Here is an 18,431-nt window from a genome sequence, read left to right as displayed (position 1 = left end):
CTTCTTAAGACATCCAGATAGAATTTGTTGTAGAGAAATGCGCTGTTACTGAACTAAGGTGAGGCTGAAAAGTAGACAGCAGCAGAGTGCAGCTTCCAGACGATGAGTGATTAAGAGAAGGGAATGGAGAGTGTTACAGGTATCTTGGGGTTTTACAATTGGGCCAAATGCTGAATACCAAAATGGAGAAAATTTCTTCTGAATATACCAGAAGAATTAAGAAGTTTCATTCTTCTTCTTCTTCTTCTTCTTCTCCTCCTTCTTTTTCATTTTCTCCTCCTCCTCCTCCTCCACCTTATATTCCAATATATACAGACAAAAAGCTGCAACATAACTGTAGGATGGGGGGAGGGGGGGGGGCTGGGTTTGCATTTTTCTCGTAACCCATTAACTATGGTAATTGCAATTTTGAAATTGAAATTGGTTTCAGTCAACTTGGTCTGTCCATCAGTGTAGCATTGTATTAAAACTTCCCAATGGATTCATTATTGCCAACAGAGACGTTTGTTTATAGTTTTCTCTCATTGTATTAAAACTTTTACTCTTTCACAATTCAACAAAAAGAACCAACAAAATCTGTTTTCCATTTCAGGTGGTTTTAATTCTCTTTATACTTTTCTTTTTTTTTTTACAGCCCCAACAAATTATTATTTCTTTTAAAAATAAGAATTGTCAATGACTAATGAAAGACAAACTGCTCTGGTTCAACGTCTGAGTTGTTTAAATTCAACTGCAGTACTCTAGTTGGAGGAATTTGTAACTCATCATTCACCTGAAAAACAAAAGATAAACATATTCAAGTACAATATAAAGTACATAGTTAAATGAAATATATCATTTCAGTCAGCTCATGCAAAGTGGAATATATATATATATAAAACCCCACAGAATGCAAGAGGATTGATAGTTCAACTAATGACTTTTCAGATGATGTAAAACTTGCCACCATTATATACTAACTCTTTTACTCTTTACTCTTTTACTTGTTTCAGTCATTTGACTGCGGCCATGCTGGAGCACCGCCTTTAGTCGAGCAAATCGACTCCAGGACTTATTCTTTGTAAGCCTAGTACTTATCCTATCGGTCGCTTTTGCCGAACCGCTAAGTGACGGGGACGTAAACACACCAGCATCAGTTGTCAAGCAATGCTAGGGAGACAAACACAGACACACAAACACACATACATATATATATATACATATATACAACAGGCTTCTTTCAGTTTCCGTCTACCAAATCCACTCACAAGGCATTGGTCGGCCCGAGGCTAGAGTAGAAGACACTTGCCCAAGGTGCCACGCAGTGGGACTGAACCTGGAACCATGTGGTTGGTTAGCAAGCTACTTACCACACAGCCACTCCTGCGCCTAAGAAGATATTTTAACTATTTTTTTGTTTGTTTTTTATGTGTGCATGGTAGTCTCACTTTCATAAAATGTGCTCAGCAGTCCATGCTATGTGAGTGCAAATCCCAGCACTTTAAGGGTTAAAGAGAGACAGAGAAAGAGAAAGCTAAAAATAAAGAAGTGATTATGAGTGTCTCTCTGTGCACGTGTGCATTGATGCATCTTTTTTCTTAGGACTCCCTTCAGTCATGAACGACCATGGGATTTCACCTACAAAATTACCCTCCGAGGCACAAGACCGGGCAAGGTTGTTGATGGAAGACCAGTAGTCGCCCATGCATACCAGCCTCTCCTCTCTACGCCACTGATGTTATCCAAGGGCAAGGCAAAGGCCGATACAGCTTGGTACCAGTGGCGTCGCAATTCACGTCTACAGCTGAGTGAACTGGAATAACACGAAATAAAGTGTCATGCTCAAGAACACAGCACACAACCCGACTTACTACCTAATGATTGCAAGCCCGACGCTCCAACCCTCAAACCATACACGGGCACAAGGCATTTCCAGGGAGGCAACTCTTTCAAGGGAGCTAACCTATATTGACATGGACTTACTAGAGAACGATGAAACGATTAACAGTTTTAATAACTTGAGTCAATACAAGAATAAAGGTCTATATACACCAACAGCATTAATCTGGCCGTTGTAGAAAGATGTGTATATATGTCATAACACTACACCCTTTTATCTAGGTTAATTCAAATGGTGAAGAAGTTCCCTTTGAAATAAAATGGCCTCCTTGTGGAAAGTGCGTGGCTCAGTGGTTTGGGCATTGCACTCACGCTCACGAGATCGCGGTTTCACTTCCCCGACTGGATGTCCGTTATATTCTTGAGCAAAACGTTTCCTTTTACGTTGTTCCATTTGACTCAGCTGTACATGGTAACCTTGTGACAGATTGGTGTAGAAGGGTGCGGTGGTGACTCAGGAAAAATCATCTGAATGGAAGAGGTCTGGCAAGGCATGTTTTGTAGTTTTTTTTTGTGTTTAGTGACGGAAAGGATGAATAGCACAACCTGTCCAGTGAATCCCGACTTGTTGGGACTGGTTGTTCAGCCATGTCAAAGGTCAAATCAATCAGGTTGCACAATACCTTGAACAAGTGTCTTCTAGAGTCCCAGGTTGACAAAATGCCTTGTAAGGAAATTTGGGTGGCAGAAACTGTGCTGAAGGCGGCGAGCTGGCAGAAACGTTAGCATGCTGGGCGAAATGCGTAGCCGTATTTCGTCTGCTGTCACATTCTGAGTTCAAATTCTGCTGAGGTCGACTTTACCTTTCATCCTTTTGGGGTCGATAAATTAAGTACCAGTTATGCACTGGGGGTCAATGTCATCGATTTAATCCCTTTGTCTGTCCTTGTTTATCCCCTCTATGTTTAGCCCCTTGTGGGTAATAAAGAAATAAGAAATTGTGCTGAAGCTCATTGAGCATGCGTGCCTATGTGTGTGTTTTTCGGTTTGTGTTTGTTTATGTCCCCACAACTGTGGTTTGACAGGAGAGAAACCAGATTAAAAATAAAAGAAAACACATATACTGGGCCCTAAAGTGTGGGAATGAAATTTGTTTAGGGGCTGCAAGCCTAGGTCCAACCTAGAATGTTCTAAGTGCTTTTGTAGTTCTCTGCAAAATTTTAGGGGTACACTCGCACCCACTGTTACTGTGCCCTCGGCTGATTATTTAACAAAACTTTTCGAGATTGTGCTCCAGCATGGCTGCAATCTAATGACTGAAACAAGTAAAAGAGCATATGCATGTATGTGCATGTATGTGCGTGTGCGTGTGTGTGCATGTCATTGGTGATATTTGATCTCCTTACCTTAGCATTGATATACTGATGCAACAGTATGTTGAGTTCCTGGTTTTGTTGTGAAAGTGTAGAATTTTCGTCAATTAAATTTGCTCTGTCCTGGAGAATCTGACTGAAAACAAGAGTGAAGAAAAAAAAAAACAAAGATAAAAAAATCAATAATTCTTTTATTTTCTAATTTATCTCTCAAACATGGCAAATGTGGGTTGGAAATGTTTGCAAATATATTTTTGATTGGTCTTTATTTACTTTATAATAATATAATATAATGAAATTATTGTATACAGTGCTCAGGTGCATCACAACCTGTCAAAAGTGCATATAAAGCATATGCAGTAATGTACAAATGTCTGGGAAGTGAACAGTGTATGAGTCAGATAGATGCTTGCGTGTGTATGGAGGGGAGAAAATCAGGTGTAGTGTTGGCGAATCTCAGGAAGCATGGAAGTTTTGAATGATGCAGTGCTCCGACAACTAACAACTGATGTCGGCAGTCTGTTCCATGCTTCAGCAGCTCTCAGCATGAAAAAATGTTTCCGAAAGTCATGGAAGCTGTGCTGTTTTCTGACTTTGTAAACATGTCCACGGGTGTTAGACAGGTGGAGTTTGAAAAGGTTCTCAGAGTTATTGTTGGTAAGATGGTTAATAATTTTATGGGTGTCGGCCAAGTCAGCTGCCAGACGTCAGAGTTTCAATGTATGCCTTCCTCAACACTGACCGTGTTGTCTCTGCTGCTCTAATACTCACTGGTTCTTTGTTCTTCTTACTGCGACATTGAACAATCAAATAATCTCAGAGACATTTGACCTTCTAGAAATAGAAAAAGTCCACTGACTTGGCACTAATGTCATCGCAAGTGTTGCTGTCAGAACACAAAGAATGGCAACAAACATTGCAAAGCTGACCCTTGGCTGACCCTTAAGCAGATCTACCAATCCACCATACCTGACTACTACCTTTTCTATTTTTATCAACCCTGAAGTGATGAAAGGCAATGCTGATTTGATGAGATTTGAACCCAGAGTACTGAGGTCCAGAACAAACAGCACAAGATATTACATCCAGCATACTAACAGCTGCCTTCTCACTGCAAACAAGCCACAACCGAAATGAGGATATAAACAACAATATGGAAGGTGTATCACCCCAAAGATGCCCCTTGTTCAGTCTAGAAAGGTTGTGACACTTACTGGTATTTTTCAAGACCATGAATTAAAGCATCCCACAGTCTCTCTTGATCTTTACTCAATGCGTAATAATACTTTTTCCAGTAGATGCTGTCACAAGAATCCTTTCGCTGCTCAACTTTGGATAACTGGAATGAGGTTAATTTACTCTTACTCCTGTGTTAATGAGAAAAATGGCATAAAAATGAAAATTTGAAAAACCTTGCAGTGATTTCATCTGAAACCACGAGTTGAAAGCAAAACAATGACAGCATCTAATCTGTCTGTTAACTTTAGTTCAACTTGTATAATTTACAAAAGTGGGCACCGTTATTCGAAAAGTTAACTTAGTTATCCATTAATCAGTTAATTATTTCCTAATGTAATGGACATTATCAATAAACCATTCGCTATTCAAAAGCACACAAAACAGTTAACTTCATTTAAACATTTATTATTTGATGTCAATATTTTTGTCACACCAACTGCAACCTGGTCACTGACATGGAACCAAAACTTTTGACACCAAATTATCAATTATATATGTATATGTGTACACACACACAAGCATGCACGCATGCATGCGCGTACGTACGCACATGCACACACACACAAATCAATGACAAAAGAACTAGAATTTCATAATCATGTTCATTAACTTCCTCAAAGCTCTGAGGAAGTTAAAGTGTTGGACTGGTACACACGCCAGATGCATGGTTTGTAATAGCTGAAACAATGGTAAGCTAATGAAAGCAATTAAGTCGCACTTTTAATTTTCTCATTTATTAATTAATTGTTATTACATTCTGTATTGCCCTCATGATGCAGCTAATGATGTCATATTTCTATCACTTGGTTATTTTTACTATTTTTTATTATGTTTTGTCTGCATTGTTTTTGCCTCGAATAACTGAGCAATGGAGAGAGAGAGAAAGAGCAACGAACAAAAAATCCAATTAAAGTTTACCTATTCTCAAAACTGTGGTGTTTTTCAACAAAAGATCGCAGGGCCTTTAGTACATCGTTTGGATGAATAAGTTGCGGTTCATTATAGTTTAGTCGTTTGGTGGTAATGGTAATTTGACTCTCTGTGAATTCATCAAACTCACTGGGCCTCTCTTCTGAGGCTTGCGTAGACATTTCAGCTTCCAGAAATGATTTTTCACATTTTGAACTTGCATCGTCCTTTTTAAAGAGAAATTTACAAGACAGAAAGATAATAATAATAATAATGATAATAATAACGACGACGACGACGATAAATGCCCTGATGCAGTACCAGGCAGGGGCTCTTGTGGCTTCTGATCTTAACTGATCGGAAGTGTTATCATGTACATTGTTTTGTCTTGGTATAAAAGATGGGCTACAGCAAATATTCTGCTCATTACCACAGATTTGCTTGTCAGTTGTTTGACCTTAACCAGCTGAGCATGTCCCTTAGTGGCTGACGATATGTGCATCTCTGATCACGAGTAGAAATAGTGAGGGAGCATTATAGCCATGTGTTGAGAGGGATTATTTGGGGTTTGAATAATTCACCTCTGGAAATATGGGTGTTTCGTTCAACATCCTTAAACAACCCTTATTCAGGGACCTTTTGAACGAGATGGGCTACTTGACCAGAAGAAAATTCTAACTGGGCCCCACCAGCAAGGCCATGTGCCATTTATCTTGATACGAGATCACCATGTCGTGCACATATGGCTGTGATGCATGTGCCTAGTGTACCCTTATCAGACGGGTAGTCATGATGGGTATACTGGGCTTTGTATATTTTACCCCAGTGTCACTTTGATGGCATGCACTGCTCTCTCACTCAATAATAATAATAATGTGTGTGTTTCACCATTGTGGCTATTTGCGTCTTCTGCAGTGGGGAGTTCAAAGTGAATTTGGACAGAAATCTACAAAGGTTCTTTAGGTGAAGATTTTATTAGATTGTATTAAAAGAGAACAAGTACATTTGTGATAAATTGTTTCCTTGAAGAAGCATTGTGGGTCTGCAGGTAAATGCATTTGTTCTGTTTATGAAAATTCTATTGAAGAGGTTAATTAGTGCAGATAAATTACAGTGTTAGTAATGACCCAACTCAAGCAATTAATTTCTCGTGTTATTGTCTTTTCTACTCATTTAAAAAAAATAATCTAAATAATTACGCAGTTCTGAATACTGAAAGAAAGCAAAGAACTAAATTATACCATTACGTTGTTCAAAAAATAATGGCTGACTTCAGAAACAATTTCATTCCAGAAAAATTAACAATAGAAATGTTTTAATTAGTCAAAGTACGAGCCATGAACATCTATGTATCTCTGCCATCAATCAGTGAGATTATTTATGCCTTGTTGGTAAAAACTTATTGGTTTTGATGCCAAGAAATCTTTGAAACTCTAGTTTGAACCTGAAAGTTTTATCCCTTAAAAACGTGTTTAAATGCTTTAAAAAATGGTAGTGAGTGGGTGAAAGATCAGGAGAATATGGAGGATGTGGTAAAGTTACATTTCCAAAGTCTGTGAGTTTCCTCAGTGTCATTCTTGCAACATGTAGCCTTGTATTAATCGTGGAGCAGAATTGGGCCATGCTGATTCACCAATGCAAGTCTCATTTGTTGCAAGTGAGCATGCATTCCAGTGAGTTGATTGCAGTAAACCTCTGCTAAAATGCTCTGATTGGCTTCCAGAAAGCTGTAATGGACAACACCAATTCCAGACCACCAGACAGTCACCATAATCTTTTGCTGATGCAACTTTGGCTTTGGGAAATGTTTAGGGGACTCATCATGATCAAGCCATTGACCTGACCGTTTACGGTTATCATAAATGACCCAGTTTCGCCACAAGTGACTATTCAGTCAAGAAAAGGAACATCGGTGTTTCGCAGAAAGAGCATCGAGCATACTTCAAAATGCCGAACTTTTTGGTTTTCATTGAGCTGATGTGGTACCCATTTATCAAGCTTTTTCACTTTACCAATCTTCTGCAGATTGCGCGAAACTGTCGCAGTACCGACACCAAGTGCCTGAGGCATTTCTCTGACACTTTGATGTGGGTTTTTTTTTCAACAATTGCTTTCAATTGTTCATTGTCAAGACTACATGACCATCCTCTACCTTCTTCATCCTCAAGACCCTCATCACCAATATGGAATTTCTGAAACCACCTTCACACTGTGTGATCACTTGTGGACCCCCCCTCCCCATGCTCTGTTGATATTGACAGCAGTTTGGGAGGCATTGTGCCCAAGTTTGAACTCATGCAAGATAAGTAAGCTAAGGTCCTTTTTTCCGTGTTCATAATTCAGGGCGCCTATTCTTCAAGAATGTTTTCTGTCTGAAACAAGTAGAAAATTATTAAAGAGCATACATCAATTATTAGATATGTCGAAATTCACCTAAAATATAATTAAAATACTATGATAAAATTGTGTTTCAAAACACAACACTTAGAATGGCCATTGTTTTCGGAACAACATAATAGCATGATGCGTCACCCTTAAATCCCAACCCTAAACATTCCTTCACTTAAACACTTCTTCTAAAATTCGAGCCCTTGAAACCTTCTAACTGTCCACTTTTTCCTTAGAAGTATCACTTTGCAGATGATCAAACAGAACCTCAACCATGTCGAACCTTTACCAGACTTTGAAGGTCTGCACAGACCATTTTCAAAACTTTGGAAACAGGGTCTATATTTTATATGTAGAGTGTTAAAAAACATAGACACTTTTCAAAGTTTTGAAAAGGTGCAATGTACTGGTCCCATCTCCCCAGATGAAAATGTGAAATAAAAAAAGAATAAAGAAAGAAATGGGCAAAATCGTAACAAGTTCACAAAAAGAATAAGGTTGATTCCTTACAACGACTTTTGATTCCATGTCATTAAGTTCGTCTTCTTTGCCTTCAAAATCGTCTGAAGAAAGCCTGAAGAATGTTGCAAGATGTAGAATATCACTCTCAGTTGTCACTCCCAAGACCTGTATAATCAGAAAAATAGAAGTAATTGAGCTGAATTGAGTCTATCTGGACTTAAGGGGCCCAAAGCAGGTTTCATATTTAATGCATTTTGTCTTTTATGTCTGTTTAGGTTTGCGCTTGGATACAAATGAGAACTTAAACAGGCTTGGATGTGTGGTAAGAAGTTTTCTTCCCAACCACATAGTTCTGAGTTCAGTTCCACAACCTTGGGCACATGTCTTTTACTATAGCCTTGGGCTGACCAAAGCCTTGTGAGTGGATTTGGTAGACAAAAACTGAAAGAAGCTTATTATGTGTGTATGTTCCAGTATATATATATATATATATATATATATATATATATATATGTATATGTATATGATGAATGGTCTATTTACTTGGACCTATTGTTTAATTGTGTTTATTTATGTATTTATACACATATAAATGTATATATACTCTGCTTATGATTGTATACATGTATATGTGTAAGTGTATATGGATATTTGTTCATATTTTTATATATATTAAATTGAGTGGTTGGCGTTAGGAAGGGCATCCAGCTGTAGAAACATTGCCAAATTAGACTGGAGCCTGGTGCAGCCTTCTGGCTTCCCAGAACCCCGGTCGAACCGTCCAACCCATGCTAGCATGGAGAACGGACGTTAAACGACGATGATGATGATGATGATGTATGTGTATCCTGTTTCATGTATTAATATTTTTATAGTTCTTTATAATCTTTGACGAGGCCTATGGTTATATATATAAGTACCCTATTTTTAAATGCCTACAACCTCAATATAATCGACAACTATAGGCACTGAAAAAAAAACTACTTTTATCCATAGGCTGAAACAGCTGTAAGGAATGATTTTAATGATTTCAATAATTTATATTATGATTTTTATTATTGTATTCTTATCTTATATGTATTGAATTATAATGTATATATGCATGCTATTATGGTTCTCATTTTTGTTAAATGAATAAATAATTCAACATTCTAATATCCGAAAGCTGATGAACCAACTAAATTGTTTCTCCATTTTCTTATTTGCATTATATATATATATATGCATGTGTGTGTGTGTTTTTGTCATCCACTATTTCTTGATGATCAGTGTTGGTATGTTTATGTCCCTGTAACTTAGCAGTTCAGCAAAAGAGACCAATAGAATAAATACTAGGCTTAAAAGAAAAAGTGGGAATTTGGGCGTCAGTTTGTTTCACTAAAATTCTTCAAGCTGGTGCTCTAGTATGGCCACAGTCCTGCAGCAGCAAAGAATTAAAAGCTAAAAGAAAGACACTTTTCAAAGTCATTAAATACAATATACATTTCTCCCTTTTCTGTCTGTATGTCTTCTGCCTCTGCTATGGTCCCTTATTTCTCCAGTCTATACTCTGCTCAATTGAAGGCTCTTATCTTGCCTGTATTTGGCAACCTCACCGGTGCTGGTGCCACATAAAAAAAAAGCATTCAGTAGACTCTCTTAAGTGGTCGGGATTAGGAATGGTAGACAATGGAGTTTGGTGCCATCCTTTGGCTCTTCTATTCTTGTCAAACCATCAAACCCTTGCCAGCATGGAAAAGGGGATGTTAAATGATGATGATGGTGATGAAATATTGAGAATGTAAAACAAATTAAAATAATGAATTCAAAGAAAACAATAATTAAAAGATAACAACTAAAATTACTTTTCTTTGTGACACTTGATAAAATTAATCAACAAATTAATTTTAATCTTCTCCAAGCTTCCAATTCAGTCATCACCATTTCAAGTGCTTATGGGTTTTTTTCTCAACCACTTGACATGGGTTTGCTAGGTCTACAGTAACACAACATCTTACCATTTGATGTGGTCCCCTGTCATCTCTGAAATGGTCATTTATCTCATGTAGTTTTTAATCTTTCTAGTATCCCACCATGTTGCTTAATCTTGAAGAAAGGAGATTTGTATTCTTTGAAGAAATCTAAGAGTCTCTTTGCAGAAGAATTTGCCTTGGTGGAACAGAGGGACAGGGATGGCTGTTAATTCCAAAAATGATGTCTCTGTGGATGGAATGCCATGTCATGTCTTGGATGTTCACAGAATTGTTGCTTTGTTAGATGATGAAGGGAGAGGAGAGGAAGCAAGCAGCTCTCCATCCCCATGGAGATCACAGTTAGCGAGATGTCTGCGCAGGTGGATAGCAGATTTCGACATGGGGTGAAGTGAGGAGGTGATCTATGAGATCGGGGGGGGGGGATGTGGAGATGGGGTGAATTGAGGAGAAAGGGTCAATGATGTCAATGGCTGAAGAGCTCTAATGGAAGAGGAGTGAGTGAATGAGGTCAAATGGTTGAAAAGTAGGACCAGTGTGAGCCTCTTTGGCCTAGGGCAGTGAGAGTGGACAGGCACCTGTAGACATACAAGCTAGAAAGGGAATTTGCTGTAGGTTCTAGGAATCGGTTAGACGAGTGGGTGCATCTTGGATTTAACCCAGATGGACAGTTGACACTGAGAGGAAGGCAAATTGCACTTTGAAGGAGAAGAGAGCCCAGTGCAAATGATGAAAACCAGAACTGAATGTCAGCAACCAGACTGGCAAATCCTGGATAGGTTTGGATTCCCATATGAGACAACATGATAAAACATTGAACTAACATTGAATGAGGGTCCTTATTTTGTAGAATAACAAGAGAATCGAATATTGGAAAGTTTACACTTTATTTTACCTAAAACAGAGAAGAAGAAAAAATATCTAGAAAGAAATGTAAACTTACACAGAACACACTGTCGAGTTTCATCAGCATTCTCTCGTCTTTCTCGAGATTTTCCAACAAAGTGTTCAGTTTTAATTCAATGAGAAAATCCTGAAAATATTTCAACAATAAATGTGAGTTACTTAAATTATTGCTTTTATCATTATTACAGGGCAACGAAAGATCATAACATTTTTGAGGAGTTAGTTATAACTCCCGGCATTGAGACTTTGAAAACAATCAAGATTGACCGAACATTTCCTATAAAATAAATACCAGTCATCATCATCGTTGTAATGTCCACTGTTCCATGCTTGTATGGAACTGGGGAGTTCTGATGAGGCAGATTTTCTACAGCCGGATGCTCCACCTGTTGTCAACTTTGATCTATTTCCAGGCAAAGTAACATGGCTAGACATCATGTCCTGACAGAATAATGAAAATGAATAATAGTGACATCCATTTACAATCATTATGTGATAAGACAGCGAGCTGGCAGAATCATTAGCATGCCGTGCGAAATGCGTAACCGTATTTTGTCTGTTGTTACGTTCCGAGTGCAAATTCTGCCAAGGTCGACTTTGCCTTTCATCCTTTCGGGGTCGATAAATTAAGTACCAGTTACACACTGAGGTTGATGTAATTGGCTTAATCCCTTTTGTCTGTCCTTGTTTGTCCCCTCTATGTTTAGCCCCTTGTGGGCAATAAAGAAATACAATCATTATGTGATTTCAACATAAGGAGACACACACACACACACGTGCATATGCACACACACGTGCGTATGCACACACATGCACACATGCACATGCACACAAATGGCTTCCTCCAGTTTCCATCTATCAAATCCACCTACAAGGCTATGACTGTCCTGGGGTTGTAGTAGAAGACAACACTTGCTTAAAGAATCATGTAGTGGGGCTGAACCAGAAACTGTGTGGCTGAGAAGCAATCTCTTCAACCACACAACCTATTAAATGAATTCACAGGTAGAAAGTGAGGTTTATATTGATTGTCTCACCTCAGCAAATCTTTGGCCTTGTGCCAATGTATAAATTCTTATTAAAAAACTGTGGAATAAACCGGCAGATAATCTAGTCTAGCACATACTGCCATGCCATATGTCTTGTAGAAAATAGTTATATTTCTCTGTATATTTACATAATTAAGTATGTTTATAAGCCTAAAATACAAAGTTTTTAGAAAATTACTATTCTTAAATCTCATGAGAGATATTCAGCAACAGTACTTTGGAGTAAAGATTGTTTGCCAACATAACATGGCAGTCCTGGTTTAGGACGAATGTTGCTGTAATTTAGCCCTAGGAGACATCATCTCCAGCTGGCTATACGACATGATCTGTGTCCTTATATTTTCAAACAAGGGAACCTAGCACAAGGGAATCTAGTTTTGAGCTGAGTTGTGGCTGATGCTGGTGTCAGGTCATTGGCACCCATGCTGGTGGCACGTAAAAACCACCCGCTACATTCATGGAGTGGTTGACATTAGGAAGGGCATCCAGCTGTAGAAACCTTGCCAAATCAGATTGGAATCCGATGCAGTCCTCTTGGTTTACCAGTTTTCAGTCAAACCATCCAACCCATGCCAGCATGGAAAGTCAACATTAAACGATGATGATGATGATGATGATGTAATATCATGTATTTCCTCTATAGTAAGTCACTTGTTCTTGTGCTCCTGTCATACTTATCCTCTCAACACCCAACATAAAGCTGCCCCTCCTCTCAAATACTATTCCACTATGTAGTGGAGAGGGATTTTTCCTGTTCTTTTCCTGTCTTGCAAATTATTTGGCAATCTCACTAATTCTGGTGGCAAGAAAAAAAAAAGCACTCAATCTACTCTGTAAAGGGGTTGGCATTGGGAAGGAGGAGCATCCAGCCACAGAAACCAAAGACAGAGCTGACATTGAAGCTCAACGCAGACCAGGAGCTTACTGGATCTTGTCAAATGATCCAAGTCAAGCCAGCATAATAAACAGAATGATGATGATGATGATATGTATTTTTTTGTTCTACCTGCGAAAATCCAGTTGATTATAAAATTCTCAAAAACTCACAGATTCATCACAGATCAGTTCCAAGATAGATTTGACGGTGACGGGTGAGATTTGCTTGAAGATTTTGGCTTTGGCAGCATCAATTTTGACGAGTCGTTCTTCCTTTGACATTCTCTTATTCTCATCAGTAGATGCGACTTCTACAGCAGAAGATATTGACTGCAAGACTGGTTTCTCTTTCATGCTTTTCCGCTTTTCATCAACATTTCCTAATAAGGATAGAAAACAATACACCTCTGAAAATACAGGTGTGTGTGTGTGTCTTTATATAGAAACAGATAAGAAAATGTCAAAAAAGATATAGAATGGGTATACACAAGAAGTGCTCAGACCGGACCCAGTACTTAAAACCTGATGTTATTCCTAAATTTTAAATTTTAAATTCTAATCCTGCCAAATCATCATCATCATCATCATCGTTTAACGTCCGTTTTCCATGCTAGCATGGATTGAACGGTTTGACCGGGGTCTGGGAAGCCAGGAGGCTGCACCAAGCCCAGTCTGATCTGGCAGAATTTCTAAAGTTGGATGCCCTTCCTAACGCTAACCACTCCATGAGTGTAGTGGGTGCTTTTTACGTGCCACTGGCACAGGTGCCAGGCAAGGCTGGCAACGGCCACGACCGGTTGGTGCTTTTTACGTGCCACCAGCACATTATGAAGAAATGATTATTTCCCTTGTATTAACTGCTCGTTTTGTGGCCACCAGACATTGGGGATGAAATTTTGGTGTAAAATCATTTTTGCTTTTGGAGCTTTCTTATTTCTCCCATCAATACCATCAATGAAGACAATGATGATGATGGGCTCAGGTCACAAATATGTTGTGAGGGGTTAGTTGATAACACTGACCCCAGTCTTTGAACAATGTTTACTGATCCCAAAAGGATGACAGAAAATTTGGCCCCGACCCCAGAACATAAAGAATTGCAACTAAATACTGCAAGATATTTTGGCTTTTTGATGCTGTCCTCCAAGGAAAAAGATAATAATGAAGACAATGATGGCAGAGGTGGCAGAGTGAAGAATCATGAAATTCTAAGACCTTCAAGAGTGATTTCTTTTATTAATTTCTTAAGAGCTAATGGCATCATTTGCTACAAAAAAAAAAAAAAAAAAGAAAAAAAAAACTAAAGAAGCATTAGAGCTTACCTTTTGATAGTAAAACATGGCTCAAAATTTGGGTTGCTGAAAAACTGACATCTATCTGACCATATTTTATTGGTCCTTTATTTTCGGTAAAAGATCTGTTGGAAGAGAACATTTTTATGGCTTCAATTTCAACTTTCTGAATGGTTCTGTATTTTTTTTAAGGCATTGTCAGAGGATGAAGGGCATGGTCTATGACCCTTTTTTTAAAGGTGTCATTGATTTGAAGGAGATTTCAAAGTAGTTTGTGCAACAATGTAGTGGCCCCTTCTTTGGTTCATAAAGCTTAAGGGAACTTTTGGCTCTTTATAGCAGGCTGAGTGACCATTCAAGAACTCTCTCTTTAAGTTCACATCTAAATGAATGGTATAACAATCTGATATGGAATCTTACTTAATGCTATGTAAGGAAAATATTACATAATTAACTGTTATCAATATGTAGTAAGAATAGTGGTAGAGTTCAAAACACTAACTTACTGCCTGGGAATTGAACCTGAAATTACTGTGTTCAGATATGATCAGGATCCAGTTAAGGATTGATGATGTTGGCAAGCAACTAACCCTTCAGTTCTCTGGTACATACATTAAGAACTTATTTTTATCAGTCCCTGGATTGACCGGCAAAAACACAATAGACCCAGTAGATGCTTAATTCATTAGAATCTCAGTTGTGGTAAACAAGCATTTTGGGATAAACATACTGAAATTTCATTAACAATTTGGTCTTTGGTGCCTTTTCTTTGGCAGATCCTTAGGTATATACAGATGGTTTGTCTGGTTTGACCAGTGGCTGTGACACAGTAAAGATTAATGGCCGCAAAATTTACACCATTCATTCAGCTATGAAATTAAACAGTTACTACCATTACCAACACGTCACGCACGAAAAGACTCAGTTGGTGCCAAAATCTTGTCACAACAACATTTTTTTTTAGTTCACAATGAATATTTTGCATTTAGAACTTCACACAGACTTCTATTGTTCTTTGAACCAATCCAGACATCCCTTCATCCTGAATACTTACACGTTTGGCATTTTCCACTCTAATCCCAACTGCTGGGTAAAGATAACGCGCTGGGCACTGAGAACTCCGTTCAGTAGCAGGTCTTTACAAATATCTTCATTCAGACACCATAAGTCGTGGAATTTCTTCAGATCGATAGCCATGAAATGTCTAAAAATCATAGAATTGGATGTTGTACTTCAGAGAAAAGGAGGAGGAGAAAATATTATGTGTTGAGTAGTATTGAGGCTTTTCATATTTATCACCCAGGGTGTAAGAATGGGGACATAATAAATACCAGTAATACACTAGGTTTTAATTCAATCAATTAAACTATCATCATCATCATCATCACAATTGAATTAATCTTTTATCTTTTACTCATTGGACTGTGGCCATGATGGGGCACCAATTTGCTGAGCTTAGCTGAACAAGTTGTCCCCAGTACTTATACTAATGGATTCTTTTGCAGATCTGCTATGTTATAGGGATGAACAGGAATTGATATTGGTTGCCAAGTGCTGGCAGTGGTAGGGAACACACACACACACACATGAGGGGCTTCCATGTTCTTTTCATTCTTCTCATAAGGTTGGCCAACAACTATAGTAGAAGACACCTGCCCAAGGTGCTGCACAGTGGGATTGAACCCTTGAACCCATAGCCATGTGATTGCCAAGCAAGCTTCTGAACCACACAACCACTCCTTTGCCAAATGTCTAATGTTTCCATCTGCTTTAGATTGTACCAGACTGCAGCAGAATCTATACAAGCATCTTTATTTATGGCTTAGTGATTAGGGTATTGAGCCAGTGATCAATATGCCCATGGGTTCAATTCCAGGAGAAGACAGTGCATTGTGTTGTTTAAGCAAAGCCTTTCCTTTTATGTTATTCCAGTCTACTCAGCTGAAAATGAGTACCAGCTGAGTGTTGGCCCAGTATTTTGGCCCACCTCTGTTGTCCTGTCATCAATGCTTCATTGGTGCAACAAAGGACAGCTGACATGTTGTCTTTCTATATTAATTTGTAATTTCAAAAACACTGAAAAGAATTAGTGGAAACCGGTTTGGTTTTATCAGGCCATAATTACTTGTGGGTGGCAGTTACATCATCTTCATCCTATGATTATCAATCAACTCATCTTTGAGTCTCATTATCCTTAACCCTGTCTTTTACATATGATGCAGAGGACATATTTTTCACTGTCATCCATGAATCGTATATAATAATAATAATGAAATTATTGTATACAGTGTTCAGGTGCCCCACAACTTTTCAAAAGTGCATATAAAGCATATGCAGTAATGTACAAATATCTGGGAAGTGAACAGTGTATGAGTCAGATACATGCTTGCGTGTGTATGGAGCGGAGAAAATCAGGTGTAGTATTGGCAAATCTCAGGAAGCATGGAAGTTTTGGAGGATGCAGTGCTCCAACAACTAACAACTGATGCCAGCAGTTTGTTCCATGCTTCAGCAACTCTTAGCATGAAAAACACATTCCCAATTTTTTTCGACCACCAGAGCAACTTGGGACTTAAATCAGAAGGAATGAAACAAGGATTGATCAAAAGTCTGAAATCAATCAGGAAGGTTTAGGGTAAATTTAATGAAAACACTTTGGACAAGCAAAGGATTAAGTCTGATGTATCTGTAAAAACTAACACGTCTTTCCACCAAGCTTAGATTCAAAACTGAATCTAAGGATTCTCGCTTGTCTGAGCCACCACGAAGGAACAGGTGTGAAAGAAATTTTCTTTGACCTGTCAAAAAATGATAAATCGTCTCCCTTTGACCTATGACCTCAGCCATGTCAGGCGAAGTTCAAATGGACAGGAGCTGACCTATTTAGATACAATTTCTCCTGCAGTATGTTTGTCCTTCTAGCTGCCACGGCTGTTATAAATATCATGGTCAGCTTGTGTGTGTATGGAGGGGAGAAAATCAGGTGTAGTATTGGCAAATCTCAGGAAGCATGGAAGTTTTGAAGGATGCAGTGCTCTGAAAACTAACAACTGATGTCAGCAGTTTGTTCCATGCTTCAGCAACTCTTAGCATGAAAAAATGTTTCCGAAAGTCATGGGAGCTGTGCTGTTTTCTGACTTTGTAAACATGTCCAAGGGTGTTAGACAGGTGGAGTTTGAAAAGGTGCTCAGAGTTATTGTTGGTAAGATGGTTAATAATTTTATGGGTGTCGGCCAAGTCAGCTGCCAGACATTGGAGTTTCAATGTATCCATGCCCAGGGAAGTAAGGCGTTCAGAATATGACAAATGCCTGATGGAGGGTATTCTCTTGAATAGTAATATAAATATTTATAATATAAATGGTAATATAAATACTTTGCTCGTTTTTCCAAGTCTTGGAACTGTTCTGTAAGGCGCTTGTAATCATCTGTAAGTTGTTGGTTTTCCTCTCTGAAAGTAAAAACTAAAACTGCATCAATTTTTTTCTTGAACTATAGATAATTCATTAACCCTTTAGCATTTAGAATGGTATGTCAAATCATGTGACAAGGATACACACACACGTGCACACATACGATGGGCTTCTTTCAGTTTCTGTCTACCAAATCCACTCTCAAGGCTTTGGTCAGCCTAGGACTATTGTAAAAGACACTTGCCTAAGGTGCCACACAGTAAGATTGAACTTGAGACCACATGAATGGGAAGCAAGCTTCTTAACCACACAGCTAACAACAATAACAAGAAAGGGGAAAATAAAGTAAAAAGAAAAGGAAAACAAAAAGGAGAAAAGAAAAAAGATGACAGAAAAAATACAAAAAAAAAATAACCTGCCAAAATGATAGGTTACCATGGATACCTACTTGAAGTGTTTCTCCTGCTTTGCCAACTTGCTCTTTATGTTATTCAGAACATCTTGAAGCCTGGAAAATATTATAAAACCCTGGTCATCCAATATGTGGCTACTCTTTCTTACTCAGTCACACGATGCTCAGTGATACAGCATTCTATGACTGAGTGATACAAGGCTGCATCACTCAGTAAAATAACTGAGTGACACAGCATTAGGCTTCCAGCTCCCAATTCAAATTGATTGAGCAGTAAACTCCCTCTTATTTGCCATCATTGGTACCAACAAGTTGTTGGATGACC

At 38.4% G+C, this 18,431-nt stretch overlaps 1 protein-coding gene across 1 annotated transcript in view; it reads right to left on the bottom strand.

Moving 5' to 3' along the window:
• Positions 1-628: 628 nt before the first annotated feature.
• The window catches only part of LOC115210386 (dynein regulatory complex protein 1), a 27,463-nt gene continuing 9,660 nt past the window's right edge, over positions 629-18,431 (bottom strand). Inside the window, exons 10-20 of the mRNA XM_029778962.2 lie at positions 18,143-18,202; positions 17,658-17,732; positions 15,337-15,486; positions 14,313-14,407; positions 13,162-13,370; positions 11,103-11,192; positions 8,238-8,354; positions 5,349-5,566; positions 4,406-4,558; positions 3,225-3,327; positions 629-772 (exon numbers count right to left, since the gene is read on the bottom strand). Of these exons, the coding sequence (XP_029634822.1) occupies positions 680-772; positions 3,225-3,327; positions 4,406-4,558; positions 5,349-5,566; positions 8,238-8,354; positions 11,103-11,192; positions 13,162-13,370; positions 14,313-14,407; positions 15,337-15,486; positions 17,658-17,732; positions 18,143-18,202 (1,363 nt within the window). The 3' untranslated portion in view covers positions 629-679. The remainder of the gene's footprint in view (positions 773-3,224; positions 3,328-4,405; positions 4,559-5,348; positions 5,567-8,237; positions 8,355-11,102; positions 11,193-13,161; positions 13,371-14,312; positions 14,408-15,336; positions 15,487-17,657; positions 17,733-18,142; positions 18,203-18,431) is intronic.

The sequence above is a fragment of the Octopus sinensis genome, linkage group LG4 (genome assembly GCF_006345805.1).
Source record: "Octopus sinensis linkage group LG4, ASM634580v1, whole genome shotgun sequence".
NCBI classification, from domain to species: Eukaryota; Metazoa; Mollusca; class Cephalopoda; order Octopoda; family Octopodidae; genus Octopus; species Octopus sinensis.
The sequence above is the reverse complement of the archived record's forward strand: the minus strand, read 5'-3'. Positions and strand labels throughout refer to the sequence as shown.